Source organism: Physcomitrium patens, chromosome 2 (genome assembly GCF_059467195.1).
Source record: "Physcomitrium patens ecotype Gransden chromosome 2, ASM5946719v1, whole genome shotgun sequence".
NCBI lineage: Eukaryota > Viridiplantae > Streptophyta > Bryopsida > Funariales > Funariaceae > Physcomitrium > Physcomitrium patens.
This window is the reverse complement of record NC_143411.1, coordinates 9,772,241-9,788,123: the sequence shown is the minus strand read 5'-3', so window position 1 is coordinate 9,788,123 and position 15,883 is coordinate 9,772,241. Positions and strand designations below refer to the sequence as shown.

Genomic DNA, 15,883 nt, shown 5'->3' with positions numbered 1-15,883 from the left:
CATAATGGGAGACGGTGCATGTCAACCCAGACCACATTCGGCCACTAGAAAAGTCGCCATCAAGCGATCTCCGAAAGGTACTGTACAAAAGCAAGTTCTAGCGACTTGCATTCCCAAACAGCAACTTCAGAGACTCCCAATCATGTTCTGACCAATGCCAGACTAAACAAAAAAATTCCTTATCCAGAATCTTACTTAACAAAAAAAAAGTGGTCAGTTATCTACATCAAGGAACAGTGCGTATTCTGATTCAATGGAAAGGCATCGGTGACGATGCAGGTTGCTAACTTCCTGCCAGAATGCAAATACAACTGTATTACAAAATCTAACCCCACGCTTTCACAGTCTGCCATACGATCATAAAGTAGTGCACAGCGGATCGAGCAGCAGCTGCTTTTCTACAAGAATATTCTTACACTAAAAAGTGATTTTAGATGTGCTGTGTCGTATGCGCCCACATCTTTGCCACCGTCCACAGCCAAAATAGAAAACGAGGTCGAATTCAGCAGTAGGATACCACGTCATTTAACAGAGCGTCGGATTGAAGTAACTCAACCTTCGTGCATTAAACATTGCTCTGCTTGTATAGTTTGGTGTCTAAGACTTGTTTTCCACACATGGCACATACACCTGCAGTCACCGAATTCACATAAGTTTCAAAAATTACATAAGAAATCCAGAGTGCAATCCAGAAGATATTCGTACAACGAGATACTCGGCACATCACTACGAAATCTGATACTTCTAATTAGGATCGTACCTTTCTTGTAGGCACAAGACTGGCAGTACTTCCCTTCCTGGTGAACCTGCTGCTTACAGATTATGCACTTCGTTTTCCCATAAGGAGTGTACCTTCACAAAAGAAAATAACGGTTGCAGGGGCTGAGCAAACACGCTAGCTTTTAAGTGGTCAGTTTTCAAATATCATGAAAAGAAACAACGTACAAAGTATGACACTTGAATATTGAATTTAGATAGAAATCTCAGAAAAAGTGATGAGCTGGTAGCGTCAGAAATACACCTGTTCTTCTTAGAGAGCAGTTTGTTTTCGTTGATCTTTCGCCCACCTCCTTCTGTAGTATTACTGGCACCTTCCTTCCACTTGTCAGGCACTATCACTTTCGTGAGCTTCTTCTCACCTAATCAAGACATTCATCTCCATGTAAATTTTTAGAAAGAACCACCAGCAGAAACCACCACAAGGACCAGAAAAGGCTTCAAAATCTTCTGATGAGATAATTCAAACACCAAGTACTATGATGAACCTATTTCAGTCTGGACACACATCAAGTAGATGCCACAAAAACAGTCATAAGGTTCTCATGAAGACACACCATGCACATATACACACAGCTAGTCTGAAACATGCGCTGCTATCACTACCTTTGGTTAGAATATTGAACAGAAACTATCCAACCCAAGTGTCACAAATGTCGAAAACACATCTTCGACCGCGAAATCTAGATGCATTGAAAACAAGAAAAATAAGATCAGAATAAAGTTGTAAAAATCCACACCAAGGGCAGACCACTCCTACGTCTGCGATGCAAATCAACTCAAAAGTTATCACAATGAATATAAGTGGACCCGTCCCATCATAACAAAGCGAGATAGAAACATGACCTAAGCCTCCTGGAAAATCCTCTCTGCAGCACAGACCAGTAGCCCTAATATCTGCATACTACAAACATCGGATCGAGAAATCGACCACACCACAAAACTTCCACAAATCTATCACGAAAAAGTTTCGCAATAAAACAAGCCGTCTACACTAGCCTAACCTTGTAGTAAAATCCATAGCTGTACTCTTCCTACCAAACTGGCTCAGCGTGCGAAACTAACAACAGCTAAGTTCGTCCAACAGCCCGAAATTCATAGACGTGACAACCAGTGTCATCAAAATAAAATAAAATAATAAGAAACCAACATTACAAGAAAGCCAATCCCGATTCTACGAGACTAAAAAGAGACGACCACCAAAACTCATATCCCCTGCCAAAGACCTAATATAAGAATGACTTACACTTATCACACACCATTGTAGCCTACTCCACGATACTCGCTCTCGCACGCAATTCTTCCTCAAATGCTCCGAGGTTTTCAGACATGAATCGGCCGTTGAAGGTAAATTGCGAGTCAGTTTCGAAATCGAGAAACCCAATCACGAGCTCTGGGATTGAAGGCCATGTAGCGGGAACCCACGGCACAGGATTCTGTCGCCGAGCTGTGGAGAAGGCTTTGGGCTCGGCCTCCGTATTGACACCCTGAACTTGCCGATAGACGAAACCAGGGTACCAGAAAAAGTGGTTCGATGGGCTCAGGGGGTCTTCCACCCGTGCCCGTGGCTCTCCGTTGTTTTCCACGGCTTCAGATCCACGTGCTCCAGTTAATACCTCCTACAATTTGTTAAGCTTTGAAATTAATTTGAGCTACGGAAAAAATTTAAATCTGTTGTGATTATTTCAAAACTTAATAATTAATTGGATAAGAGAATATGATTATGTGAAATATTATTTAATACGAATTTTTATTTGAAACCATTTTTAGATTATTGTGAAATTATAAATAAGCAATATTTGAGACTTATAATAAAGTTGACATAAATATCCAGAGCATATGCTATCAAAAAAATTATAGATTTTCAGTAAATATATGGAGAAATTTTCAAAATATCAAAAAAGACATTGTGAAGAAGTAATTTAAAATATGATGTGGCAAATTAATGATTAACTTCATGTGTTAATTTTTGGATTGCAATAATTATATTAATAAAATTATACATATAAATAAGTTTTTAATCAATATTTTCAATTTTGAATAATTTTGAATATTTTTTAATATTTTTTAATATTTTTTATGATTTATGTTTAAAAATATTACAAATTATTTTTAAAACATTCAGTAATATAGTAAAAAATATTTTAGTTTTTGACATTTTCAATAAATATAAAATAAATCTAATCTTTCTAAGTATTGAAAGTATTAAACAAGTATTATCTAATTTAAATTAAGTTAAAAAAATTAAATATCTAAAATATTCTTGTATAATTAAATTTTAGATATTTGTAGTTTGTAAAGAAATAATAATATTAAAAATTATATATATATATTATGTGATATTATTATCAAATATTAAGTTTTATATTTTAATACAAAAATAAATATAAAAAATCTAAATCACCAAGTAGCTAATTTTGTTTTACAATAAAATTTAACAATATCAAATCATCTACATGTCACGGATATATATCTATTATAATTGTTACTTAGATAACATGGATAGGTAGAAGTATGTAAAAGTAAATTAATTTTATAATAACTTCTAGAAAAGCTTCCTAAAAGCTTCTTAGACGTTGTTTTGACTCTACATGTGTTTGTGGTTGATTAATAGGTTAGAAACTTGATCAACAAGTTAACCACATGCTACATGTACTGATAGCTTATGGAACAAGTTAACTATGTGGCATCAATATAAAAAACTTGCCTTACATGTTAAGATATGAGTCATGCAAAGCCAATATATTTTTGGAGGTCTTATAGAATGTCACTACATAGATCCTAAATAGATAGTATATATGAAGGCAAGAGTGGAGCCTTCTTCACTCTTGTCAACTCCTTTCTTACTTCTAGTCTAGTTTCAAAAGTCTATATTTTTTTTTGTATTTTACCAATAGCCATTCTAGTTTTTTTTTTATTATTATTATACATACTTCTCTATTTCTATTTTGTCATATTTCTTTGAAGGACTCTCATTTGATTATTTACTTTCATCAAGTTCTTGTCCTCGACACTACATTACTAAAAACTACAATGGTTTTTAGCCTTAAAAAAGATGATAAGAGGCCATGACTTTCTATAATTGTAATTGGTAAAAATCAAAAAGTATTTTTTAATTAGCTTTATATTTAAGAAAATTAGCAAAAAATATGTAAAAAATAAAAAATAAAAAATAAAAATAAAATGGATTTTTTCCATCATTGTATAAATAATATTGTTGTGATGGATATTCAACAAGAAGATTCTAAAAATATTATTGAAATATTTTATTTGATTCTAAAAGATTTTATAAGATTCTAAAAGATTTTATAAGATTCTAAAAAGATTTATAAAATATTTTAGAAGGTTTTAGATGGTTCTTAAAATATTTCAATAGATTCTAGAAAGTTCTAAGAGGATTAAGAAAGTTGTTTGAGAAGCTTTTTAGAGTTGATTCATCTTTAAGTAACATGGAAACTTCTTAAGAAGCTTCCTAAGGTTGTTTTATCTTCAAACAATATGAAAACTTTTTAAGAAGCTTTCTAAGATTGCTTCATCTTTAAGGAACATAAAAACTTCTTGAGAAGCTTCTTAATACCTAATATATATTAGAGTTGATGTTGAGGGGGTTCTGGCTCTTAACAACACATCTTTTGGAGTTTTGATTCACCTCTCTTTGTGTTATTCTTCTACTCATTTGATTTAATCATTTTCTTGTTAGCTTTCTTATTCAAACTCTTCTATTCAACTCTTTGTTTAGTCTCATATATAGTATATCTATGATAGTTTGTCAAGAGTGTCATTCTATCAATACTAGAGTTTAATCTTTCTTAATAGAAAGTAAATTATTCTTCTTTTTGAACACATCTAAGTGCTTTAGAGGTTGGAGAGTATCCTCTTTTAAACTAATATTTTTTAGATTTTATTTTTTTTCTTTTTTCTTTTAGGATGGCTAGATGTGAAGATATTAGTATGGTTTAGTCTCCTAAGTCTAAGTTAGATATAATTACGAATACATTGAATGCTTTAACTTATAAAATTGCTGAAATTAAAAGATTTTTTATAAGATTTCATGGTGATGCAAGACCTAGAACAAGCTACCCTATGATACAACCACTTTCTTAAGCTTCTATATCCAAACAAGCAGTGGCATCTATATTTCAATAAAGAAATTTATCTATTTAACAACATAAAGAGCTTTAGATTAGTATTCTAGAAAAATTTGATGATATACACTTGAAGTTCTAAAGGTTTGTTAACCAAATTTGATTGGTAACTTTTCTACAACCTAAGTGCTATCCAATAAAAGAGTTGCAAGTTGGTTTAAATAGAACTTTGATCATAAGTCAAGCCTAATCTTACTTTATTCTTTTATTTGAAAAAAAAATCTCCAATCTTGTACAACTTTGAAGCTTTCTAAGAAGCATTTGTGGAGACATTTGGAAAACATGACAAGGTCCAATGAAAAATAATAAAAATTCACTAATTACATCAAAAATTATGCTTTGTATCAATTTATGCATCTAATTTTAAGCAATAGGCTTGTGATATCAATTAGGGTGAATAAATTCTTATGAGCCAATTTTTTTTGAGACTAAAGAATGAAATGAAAGACTTTTTATTATCATTATTTGATCTTCAAATACTCAATGAAGCTATTAGCTAAGTTATAAAGTGTAATAATCAATTATTTCAATGCCATCAAGATCAATGCTTATGGACTTTGACAAAGCAATGCACTAAAAATTCATATTCTATTCCTTCAACAAATATATTACTTCTATACGTTAGAATTGAGGATTTTCAAATTGATGCAATACAATACAAACCTCTTACAACAAATGAGAAGAAGCATAAATTTGAAGAAGACTTATGCTTATATTATATTAAAGAAGGCTGCAAATCTGAGAATTGTTCAAAGAAACAACATACAATAAGGATTAATAGTGCAATCATTTAGAAAAACAAGGAGGCCTAGCCACAATATGGACCATGCAATTAGACATTCCAACACCTAAAATTCATCAACGTCCTCTCTCTAACCCAACTTCTTTGTTGTTTAACTATACCTTTATTTTTTGGCAAGTAAAGATTTCAAATAAATTTCTTATTAGATTAAAGAGCATTTATTTCCTTTTAATTGAATAATTTTTTAAATTTCATAAAATTCCTCTAGTATGGAAGTCAAAACCTATACACGTAGAAATAATAGATGGTCGACCTTTACCTTCAAGTAATATTACTCATAAAACCATATTCCTAGAAATATCATTTAAAAGCTATAGTAGCAAAATAATATTTAATATTATTAAAATCCTATCCAATCCTATTATTTTAATACTTTTGTGGTTAAAAAGAAATAAACTATCTACATACAAAACTTATCAAAAAGTCATCAACAACAAAGCCCTTATTTTTAGGAACAAGTGCTTTTATGAAGACGGCTAAGGAAGAAATGTCATTTGTTATTTATGTAACTCCAACTCATAAAGAAGCAAGCTTGCTAATAGCTATCTCAAAGTAGTATAAGAAATTTTAAGATATCTTCAAAAAAAAAAAATGCTAACATATTGTCAAAGCATCAACTGTATGATTGTACCATCAATCTTCATGAAGGGGCTCAACCACCATTTGGCCCAAGCTACAACCTATTATAAAAGAAGTTTTTTGCATTGAAGTATTATATTAACAAAAATCTTACAAAGAGTTTTATTTGACATTCCAAATTTCCAATAAGTGCACCAATATTTTTTGTGAAGAAAAAAGATGGATTTTTGCAAATGTGTATTAATTATTGCTGCCTCAATAAAATAATAGTGAAAAATTATTATCCACTATTGTTGATATCAAGGCTTTGAGAGCAACTCGATCAACCTAAGATCTATACCAAAAAAAGATCTTCTTGGAGCATACAACTTGGGAAGGATTAAAAAAGAAGATGAATGAAAGATAGTATTTTGGACAAGATATAGATATTATGAATATAATGTCATGTCTTTTGGATTGACAAATGCTCTAGCTATATTCCAATATTTTATGAATGATATTTTTTGAAAATTCTTAGATAAGTTTATTATTTGTTATCTTGATGATATCTAAATCTATTCTAAGTCTTTTGAAGAATATGAAGAATATATGAGATTAGTCTTGCAAAATTTATGAAATAAAGGATTATATATAAAATTAAAAATATATATATTCTTTTAATCAAAAGTAAAAATTCTTGAATATATTATATCCAATGAAGGCTTATTGATGGACTTGAAGAAAGTTCAAGTTGTAATAGAGTAGACAACTCTAAAGATAGTACAAGATGTATAATATTTTCTTGGATTTGTTAATTTAAATTAAATATTTATCAAGAATTACTCTCAAATTTTTGTTCCTCTCACTTGATTGACATCCAAAGATAAATCAAAATGGGAACCTCAAGCACAAAGGAATTTTCAAGATTTGAAGGCAAATTATACTACAACTCGAATCTTACTACATACAAATTTCACAAAGGATTTTTATTTGGAGACTGATACTTCTAACTTTGCATTAGAAGTTGTACTATTATAAATAGAAAGTTCTATCTATCTACATTCTATTCTAAAAAAATTCAACTATAAAGATCAATTATGAGATTTATAATAAAGAATTTTTTATAATTATAGACTCTTTCTAAGAATAGTATCACTTATTGGAAAGTGCTACACATCTTATGACTATATATATAAATCACAAAAATTTAGAGTATTTTATGTCAGTTCAGGTTTTGAATCGTTGATAAGCTTGTTGGAATATGTCATTATCTTGTTTTAATTTTATAATTATATATTGATTAAAAAAGTTACAAAGACTATCAGATATTTTATTAAAGAGGTCATATCTTGCTCCAAAGGCTACAGAAGTAACATTTGATTAGCAATATACCACTCTTTTGAAGCCAAAATAATTATATCTATATACTACTTCTATGATTATACTTATTGATTGAATTTTTCTTAAAAAAATATATACAACATTAATTAAAGATTCATTAATTCATAATATTAAGCAATGCCTTCACAACAACAAGTTTAATTTTGTGAAAGATCTTTTGTATTTTGAAGATCATTTATATATTCTAGAAAGAATGATGTAACTTTATGTTCTGCAACTTTGTATTAAATATAAAGCATTGTTGTTGTATTATGTGTTGTCTTGTCTGAAAATGCTCCAAGCACCTAGTTGTAGAAGATAAAGTTATATTTTACAAGTATCTAAGAAACCTTAATAGATTTTATCCATGTAAGAAAAATGCAATTCAAATTTCAATTCAAAAGTGCTTAAAGCCAATGCAAAGTACTCAAAAATACTCTTCTTACTAACTTCAATTATACATAAATTCCAATTGTCTTATTACTTTAATTATTAAATAATTTTGATTTCTCTTTACAAGCCTTAATCCAAGTCAGTGAGCTTTAGCAAGCTATAAATCTTAATTTGATCCTCTACTTAGTACAAAATTTTATATACAAATATCACTTTAAATCTTCTACATGCTTTAAAAAAATTCAATCCAATCCAATTTACAAATTGTCAAAAAACGTCTAATAAACCAATTGATGTTACTCCTCTACCAACTCAAAAGTTGATGAAGATGTTCTCGCAACAATTTCTCCTTCTTCAACCATTAACCTCAGCTCAATTTTTTTGTATAGTTTGATCTTTAAGTCTTCTAATATCATGCTAAATTTCACCTTATTCCAACTAATAGATCTTCAAATATCATAGAAATCCTACTCAACTCCAAACTGCCAACTTTTGATATTTTCTTGTACTAAAAAACTAAATACCTTTCAATCACATCATTAAACTAACACAAAATTTTATGTACACTTATCACAACTAATCAATCAAGCATTGTTAAATTTTGAACCATAGACATAATACCAATTGCACGAACTAGCTAAGAATATTAGTCCTAATTATTTTGCATAAATCCAAAGTTATCAATACAAATTCTGATTTTGAATAACAATTGCAAAGTCGTTCCAAATCCTATGATAATAAGCCTTATGATTTTAGAATAAGCTTGAAGCTAGTTCTCCAATCCTAATTTTTGATCTCCAAATGCCTCTATACTTTACCTTAGGCGGTCATTTTACTAGTTAGAGGTCTGATTTTGATCCTGTTCTACAAATGGTCAATCCCTAAGTATCAATCCAACCTATCCTAGAGATTTTTTAATCCGACCCTACCTTCAAATTAATCTTAGTATCAACCATATTAATTATTTATCTTTTTTATCCTATTTTTATTAATTTATGGCCTTTTTAAGGCATTAAAAGAATTTTTATAGCCTAGAAGATAAAATTACTAACCAATCTTTAATCTACTTGCTATTAAGACAAGAAAATAATCTAAGAGGCTTTTATAAAAACCATGTTTAAATATCTTAAATTACTATTGAATCAAAATGATTAGATATTAATTAGAAATTCATTTTTGATTATATTTTCACCATCTAATTATATTACTACACAACATTATAAACGACTTTGTCTTCTTGTATGACATTTGTTCAAGATCCAAGAATTCTTGACATTATTTTCATAGACTTTTACAACCACTACCAATCTCAAAGTGACCATAATCTATAGTATCAATAGATTTTATTATTGTATTATCGACATTAATTATATTTCATACTATCTATAGTGTTGTGGATTGACTTACAAAGATGGCATATTTTTTTCCATCCTAAAAGATTATTTTTAGAGAAAAAATGGCAAAGATATTTCTTCATAATGTATATTAATATCATGACCTATCTAATGACATCATTTCTAATCAAGGACATTAATTTATATCAAAATTTTGAAATTTATTTTTCAAGACATTGAAGGTGGATATCAAACTTTTCTTTGTCTTCTACCTTCAAACAGATGGACAAACAAAATAAATTAGTCAAATTTTTTAATAGTATTTACAATGTACCACCAATTACTAGCAAGATGATTAGATCTTATATTTATTTTTAGCAAATTTGGCTTATAATAATAGTCTTCATGTTTCAACTCAAAAAATGCCAATTTACTCCAATTATAGTTATCATCTAAAGCTTGATTTGTTAGGTACATCAAAGAATGAAAATCCAATAGCTAAAGATCTTGCAAAATAATTTTCATGGTTTTGAACCACTTTGAAGCTCCATTTATAAGTAGCTCAAAATTCTTACAAAGCAACTTCAGACAAATTCTGAAAAAAAATCCTCTACTTTTTAAGTTGAAAATAAAATATGGTTTCTTTGGCAAAATATCAAGACCAATCATCCTTACAATAAATTAGACTACCAAAGATTGAAGCCATTTTATATTCAAAAGAAAATTAATCTGGTAGTTTAGTGGTTACAACTACCAATAACTATAAAGGTAGATCTTATCTTTCATGTTTCTCTCTTAAAGGCTTATTCAAAATTAATTATTTCAAAAAGAATATAATCATCACTGCCTTACATTGAAATAGATAATCATGTGGAATATGACACAAAAAAAATCTTTAATTCTTGGTAAAGAAGAGGCAAGTTGGATTATTTTATTCATTTGTGTGGCTTTAATATGAATAAATGTATATTGGAACAAGCAAAAAAATCTAGTTAATATGCTACAAAAGGTACAAGAGTTTCAATGATGCTATTCTAAAAAACCTAAACCTATTTCAAGATGACTTCTTTATGAAGCTATGACTAAGATATTGTATATAATGAAGAAGGAAAATATAAAATTAATGTTCTTTGAGGACCTTGGAATTCTAACTTATTTTTTTTGGTATTGATCTTATACTTATTTTGTTAATGGAGTTCTTGTTAGCTTTCTTATTAAAATTCTTCCATTCAACTTCTTGTTTGATCTCCTATATAATGTATCTATGACAATTGTCACTTAGAATTTGTATTAAGTCAACTCTCAATTGATGGTTTTACAATAATAAATATATATATATATATATATATATATATATATTAACTATATCAACAAATTATGTGTCATAAAATTTTAAATCAAACTATAAGTTATTGCATTTAGCTTTATAATATTAAATAATAGAAAATAAAATTTGATCCATTTTGTGGCCTTGTCTCATTTTGTTCTATCTCCAAAAGCAAAGATTCCAAAAAAAAACTTTTTACCAAAGAAAAGATCTTGATAAAACTTTTAAGCAACAACCTTTCAAAATATTCTTCTAGGTCTATAAACCTCCTAAGAATATGATTATATTACACAAAAACCTATTGTGTGACTTTTATCCTTAAAATAACATCAATTTTGTTTTTATTATATTAAAATATGCTACCAAAAGATTCTTTTATATGTGTTGTAGTGAAGTTTGGATAGGCTCCTGGAGAGAAACAGTAGAATGCAAGTTGCTTTTTGATACACATACAATATATATATATCTATATATATATATATATATATATATATTATTTATTTATAGATTTGTGGCCACTTTTGGCTTCATAAGTGGTGCACAAAACAAGCAGGAATCTAAGCAGTAGTGTCAGTTTTCATTCAGATCTCAAGACCAAGTCTGCAAAAAACTGCACATCAAAACCAAGCAAGGTTGAGATTGAATCTTTTCAGGCAAAGGCCATATTCCCAAAACCATTCTCACCAACTTGGGAGTTTCGCCATCTTGTCTAATCCCTTTTTCTTTTTCTTTTTTCTGGCGAGAAACGCAATAATATTGCATCTGAGTAACTATCAAATTTCATTCATCATGCTCGTTTCCTAGAATGTCAAATCCACTCCCTAGCGCCTGCGATTTATGAATCTGTTGCATTGTGATGCTGTTCTATGAAGAAACCGTTGAGTACATGTGTGTATGTGTGTGGATATGTTTATTCAGATTTACACCGAAGTGATTTTTGACTCGGTGGAGTCAACCAGTCTACACTTCATCACGTCACAACGAGACTTTTTACGAGTCGATCCTTGTTCGACAATTGTTAGCCAAATGCCCGAGGTATACAAGTTATTCTATCCCACCACCGACTTTCCATCGAAGCTTCACGTCACGAGAGGGAGCGTCCACCTCTTCTGAATGCCGTAGACCATGAAGGAGACTGTAGATCGTCGCCGAATTCGACGAGACTCATTGTGCAGCCAGACTTCAGGTCTTGAACTCGTCTAGGCAAGCTGAAACGGTAGCTACGACGGTGGTGATGCATCTGGATGGTGTAGCGGTACTGTGGTGGGGTCGTCCGCAGAAACCTTGCAGCTTCTGTGTCGCATCGTGCAGGACAGTTCCGGTGTTCTTTTTTCTTATTCCCCTCTTGCTGATCTAGGTTTAGACAGTCCTGCATGATCTGGACCTGAAGGGTTGAGGACCTGCCGCCGATCGATACGAAGGAAGCATGTATGAATGAATGGGTTCAGGGTTTAGGGTTCTCGAAGCAAGTCTGCTGCAGAACTGCAGCGTGGTGGACTGCAGCGTGGTCGACTCGGCACATGCCCACAAAACACGAAATCTACAGATGACGGAATGCTGACCCCCGGTTTCTTTCTGACCAGTGGGTGTGTTTGGTTTTGTTTTGTTGTTGTGTTTTTTTTATTGTTTTGTTGTTTGTTTTGTTTTGTTTTGTTTTTTTTTTCCGAATAGTGAAAGAGTGGAGGGAAACTACCCAGTCCACCTTCACTGCTGCAGACCACATGTTCCTGTTGAACTGATGTATCGGGGTCTCAAACACTTCTGAGCATGAGAAAGGAGACAGAAGAGGAAGATATGATGTACTAACCCCCCCCCCCATAAAAAACAAAAAACAAAAAACTTGTGCCAATCAAAGAGTAGTGATGATGAGTAAGCAATTGATGTCTCTAACAAAAAAGAATCTAATTTCATCAAAAGAAAAGAAAAGAGAGGGAAAACAAAACAAAACAAAACAAAAAAAAGGAAAAAAAAGTGTCTTAAGTTGAAGTTCGAAGAAGATTTTAAGTAAATTTGTAGGAATTTGTGAGCCTGGATTGATATTCTCCAAAAAGTATACTTTATTTTTACTTATTTTTCGGAATGGAATGAAAGAGAAATTAACAAGAAAACAATAAATAAATAAACTAATATTCAAGGATGATAAATAATTGTAGTAGATGTTTATCAAAATCAAGAACTTGGACATGTCCAAAACTTTTTGACATGCATGCTTATCTTAATGTAGTCTAAAGGTGATGAGAGTGGTGAGTACAAGTTAAAATACTTGGGTTTAAAACAACATATTCACTATTGATCTCAATTATTGGTTATTATTTAGGTTCAAACTTAACATCTTGTTTAAGTAAGAGATAGATCTTATCATGCATACTATTTTGTCTATTTTATTTTATTTATTTATTTATTTTCTATCTACCAAGATTTTTTAAATTAAGTACTCAAAAAAATGAATTTTTTCTTGATTATTGCAAGTAAAACTTAGGTGACATTACAGACGAGGAGTTCTGTTATTTAAATGTAAATGAGGATTTAAAAATAATGTTTACCTTTCGAACACATATCTAGAGGTTGTTCTACCAAAGTGCTAAGTACATTATATCCTCAAGTAAATATATGGGGAGTGTGTCATTTATTAATCATTTCTCTAAAAAACTCCTTTCTATCTATTAATTCAATTTATTTGATTCTTATTATATATATTTTGTAGATGTTCTCATATGTCTTGGTTATTGTATAATCAGTTTTGACTTGGTATATTTATTTATTTTGATTCCTCTTATTTTGCAAAAAATCTTTAATTATATTTTAGAAATAAGTTTTAGTTAAAAATTTACTATTATAAACTCTACCAGCTAAATAAATAATTTTAATATTACTAAAGCAAATTTGAAGTACAAATTCAGACCACACATACAATGTAAGAACTATTTGACTTAGTAAGATTTTAGTATTATACCATAAATCCTATGAAGAATTAAACAAAGGCCATTTCTTCAATCAATATTACACTTAATAACATCCTTTGCAATAAATATATTTGATACATTTTCAAGTTCTAGATGCTATAACAATTATTTATTGATACACATCTGTTATCACTACAAATGCTATTGATCTAGAGGATCTTGTTGAATAAAAGATTAGAAACCAATACAATAACAAAGCAAAAAAGTAATCTTCTAACATGTACAAAGAATAAAATCTACACCTCTTCAGATGGGTAATAGGTTTTAATTCAAATCTATTGGCATTTGTTTATATTTATAAAACATCCTTAAATTACAAAGTAATACATTTTAATACAAGTAAAAATATAGCTAAATAATATCTTTACTAAATATTCTGATTAAGTAAAAATGTTTTTTTTGTAATTAGATCCATTTATAAACTTGAAACATTTTAACAAAATAAAATGATCTACATAATTGTGATGAACTTTAAATTCCTGTATTACATTTTGAACATGTATTTCATTAAATTGTTACAAGTGTGTGTGTGTGAATATATACATATATATTCATATACATACATATATATTCCAGTAAACAAAAAAAAGAAAAGTAAGGGTGATTCTCAGTAAGAAAATGTTATTGCAGTTACAATAGATTCATCAATACTCATTTATATTTTTGAAAAATTAAAGAATTTATATATTTATTATACATTTTAGTTATTTTTTTAGATTTTTCCAAAAATAAAATTATATACAAATATATTCCTTTCTATTGGATCCAGACTTACAGAAGAAAGAAAAAATGGTTAAATAATTCAGAAATTCAATATTCACAGATTTAATGCTTACCTGTTTAATCCATGTTTCAAATTAAAATACTCTACATCAAGACTAATGAATCTTTACAATTAGATAAATAAAGATACTGAATTAAAATCAAACAACAATTAATGTAAAACAGCTTTACACACATTTCATTCTTATAAAAAAGTGAAGCATATCAATTCAAAACTATTGTTGGAAGTAATAAACATTGATCTATTATAACATCCAATAAACACAAATTTATTTGTTGAATTTATTTTCACATACAAAACACAAAAACTTCACAACTAAACTACATACAGTTGAAAGAAAGTAAAGATGTATGAAAAAACTCACAACAACAAGAGAATTTGGAAAAAAATAGAAACATGTATCTCTCCATATATATACTAAACAAATAACACAAAAAGCAAAAAGCAAAAAGATGTAAAATCATTTACAACAAACTTTGGAGAGTTGACTTTGATAACCAAGTCAACGTCACAAACCATCATGATTGTCCTCACCCAACATTGACTTCAGAATTCGGGTCAAGGGATGTATGGTAGGTGAGGTTGGTTTGGTATTATTCTCCACCACTAAACTCAGTTTTCTAAGCTCAGTCTTCTTATATGGAAAATTATTATTGTGTGATTTTATATATATATATATATATATATATATGCATATGCTTGATTTTCAAATATTTTGGCAGTGGAAAAGAATTTATAATGCCCAAAATGAAAAATCATTTATATATATATATATAGGAAAATGATAAAGCAATCCAAATTTTTACTAAATTGATCCACATGCCATGTTCTTCTATTCATAACAGTTCCCCCATTTATAGCCATTCTCATGTTCCCAACTGTTGTCCCTGTTCCCAGCTCCCTCTCTCCCCATTCCTAACAACAGTTGGGAATATGGAACAACTGGGAACATGGATGGGGGCTCCAAGGATATAATGATGCATAAGATAGAGTGGGTCTATTTAGTAAAAATTTGGATTGCTTTATCATTCCTCCATGTATATATATATATATATATATATATAATCATTTTCAAGTTTCATTTAGTTTATTATTTAGATTCCTCTTTTTGAGTTATTGATGTTTTTTTAATTGTATCCAAAAAAATAAAGAGTATGTGTATATTGTAAAAAAAATATTATATTTGTATGCATTTTTTTAAAGTTTTTATATTTGACATGTTTGAAAACAATAGTTGACATTTGAATTTTATTAGTTGATTGTTAGCCAGGAAAAGGTTGAATAGAGGCTGAAGTATTCCTCTCCTACTTGTTTACATTCCTTGAACTCAACATGTAAGCAAGAGGCATAGAAGCATATAAATAAATAGTTTCAATAAATGCTCATACATTTTATGAATTCTATTTGACATGGTAGAAAA

At 29.6% G+C, this 15,883-nt stretch overlaps 1 protein-coding gene across 1 annotated transcript; it reads right to left on the bottom strand.

Annotated features, from left to right (window-relative positions):
* Positions 1-163: 163 nt before the first annotated feature.
* LOC112278803 (uncharacterized) lies at positions 164-2,200 on the bottom strand. Its single transcript, XM_024512594.3, has 4 exons — positions 2,024-2,200; positions 1,022-1,139; positions 761-852; positions 164-630 (listed from the first exon to the last, which is right to left on the bottom strand). The coding sequence occupies exons 1-4, from the start codon at positions 2,037-2,039 to the stop codon at positions 566-568; spliced, it is 291 nt and encodes a 96-aa protein (XP_024368362.1). The 5' UTR covers positions 2,040-2,200; the 3' UTR covers positions 164-565.
* Between the last annotated feature and the right edge of the window lie 13,683 nt (positions 2,201-15,883).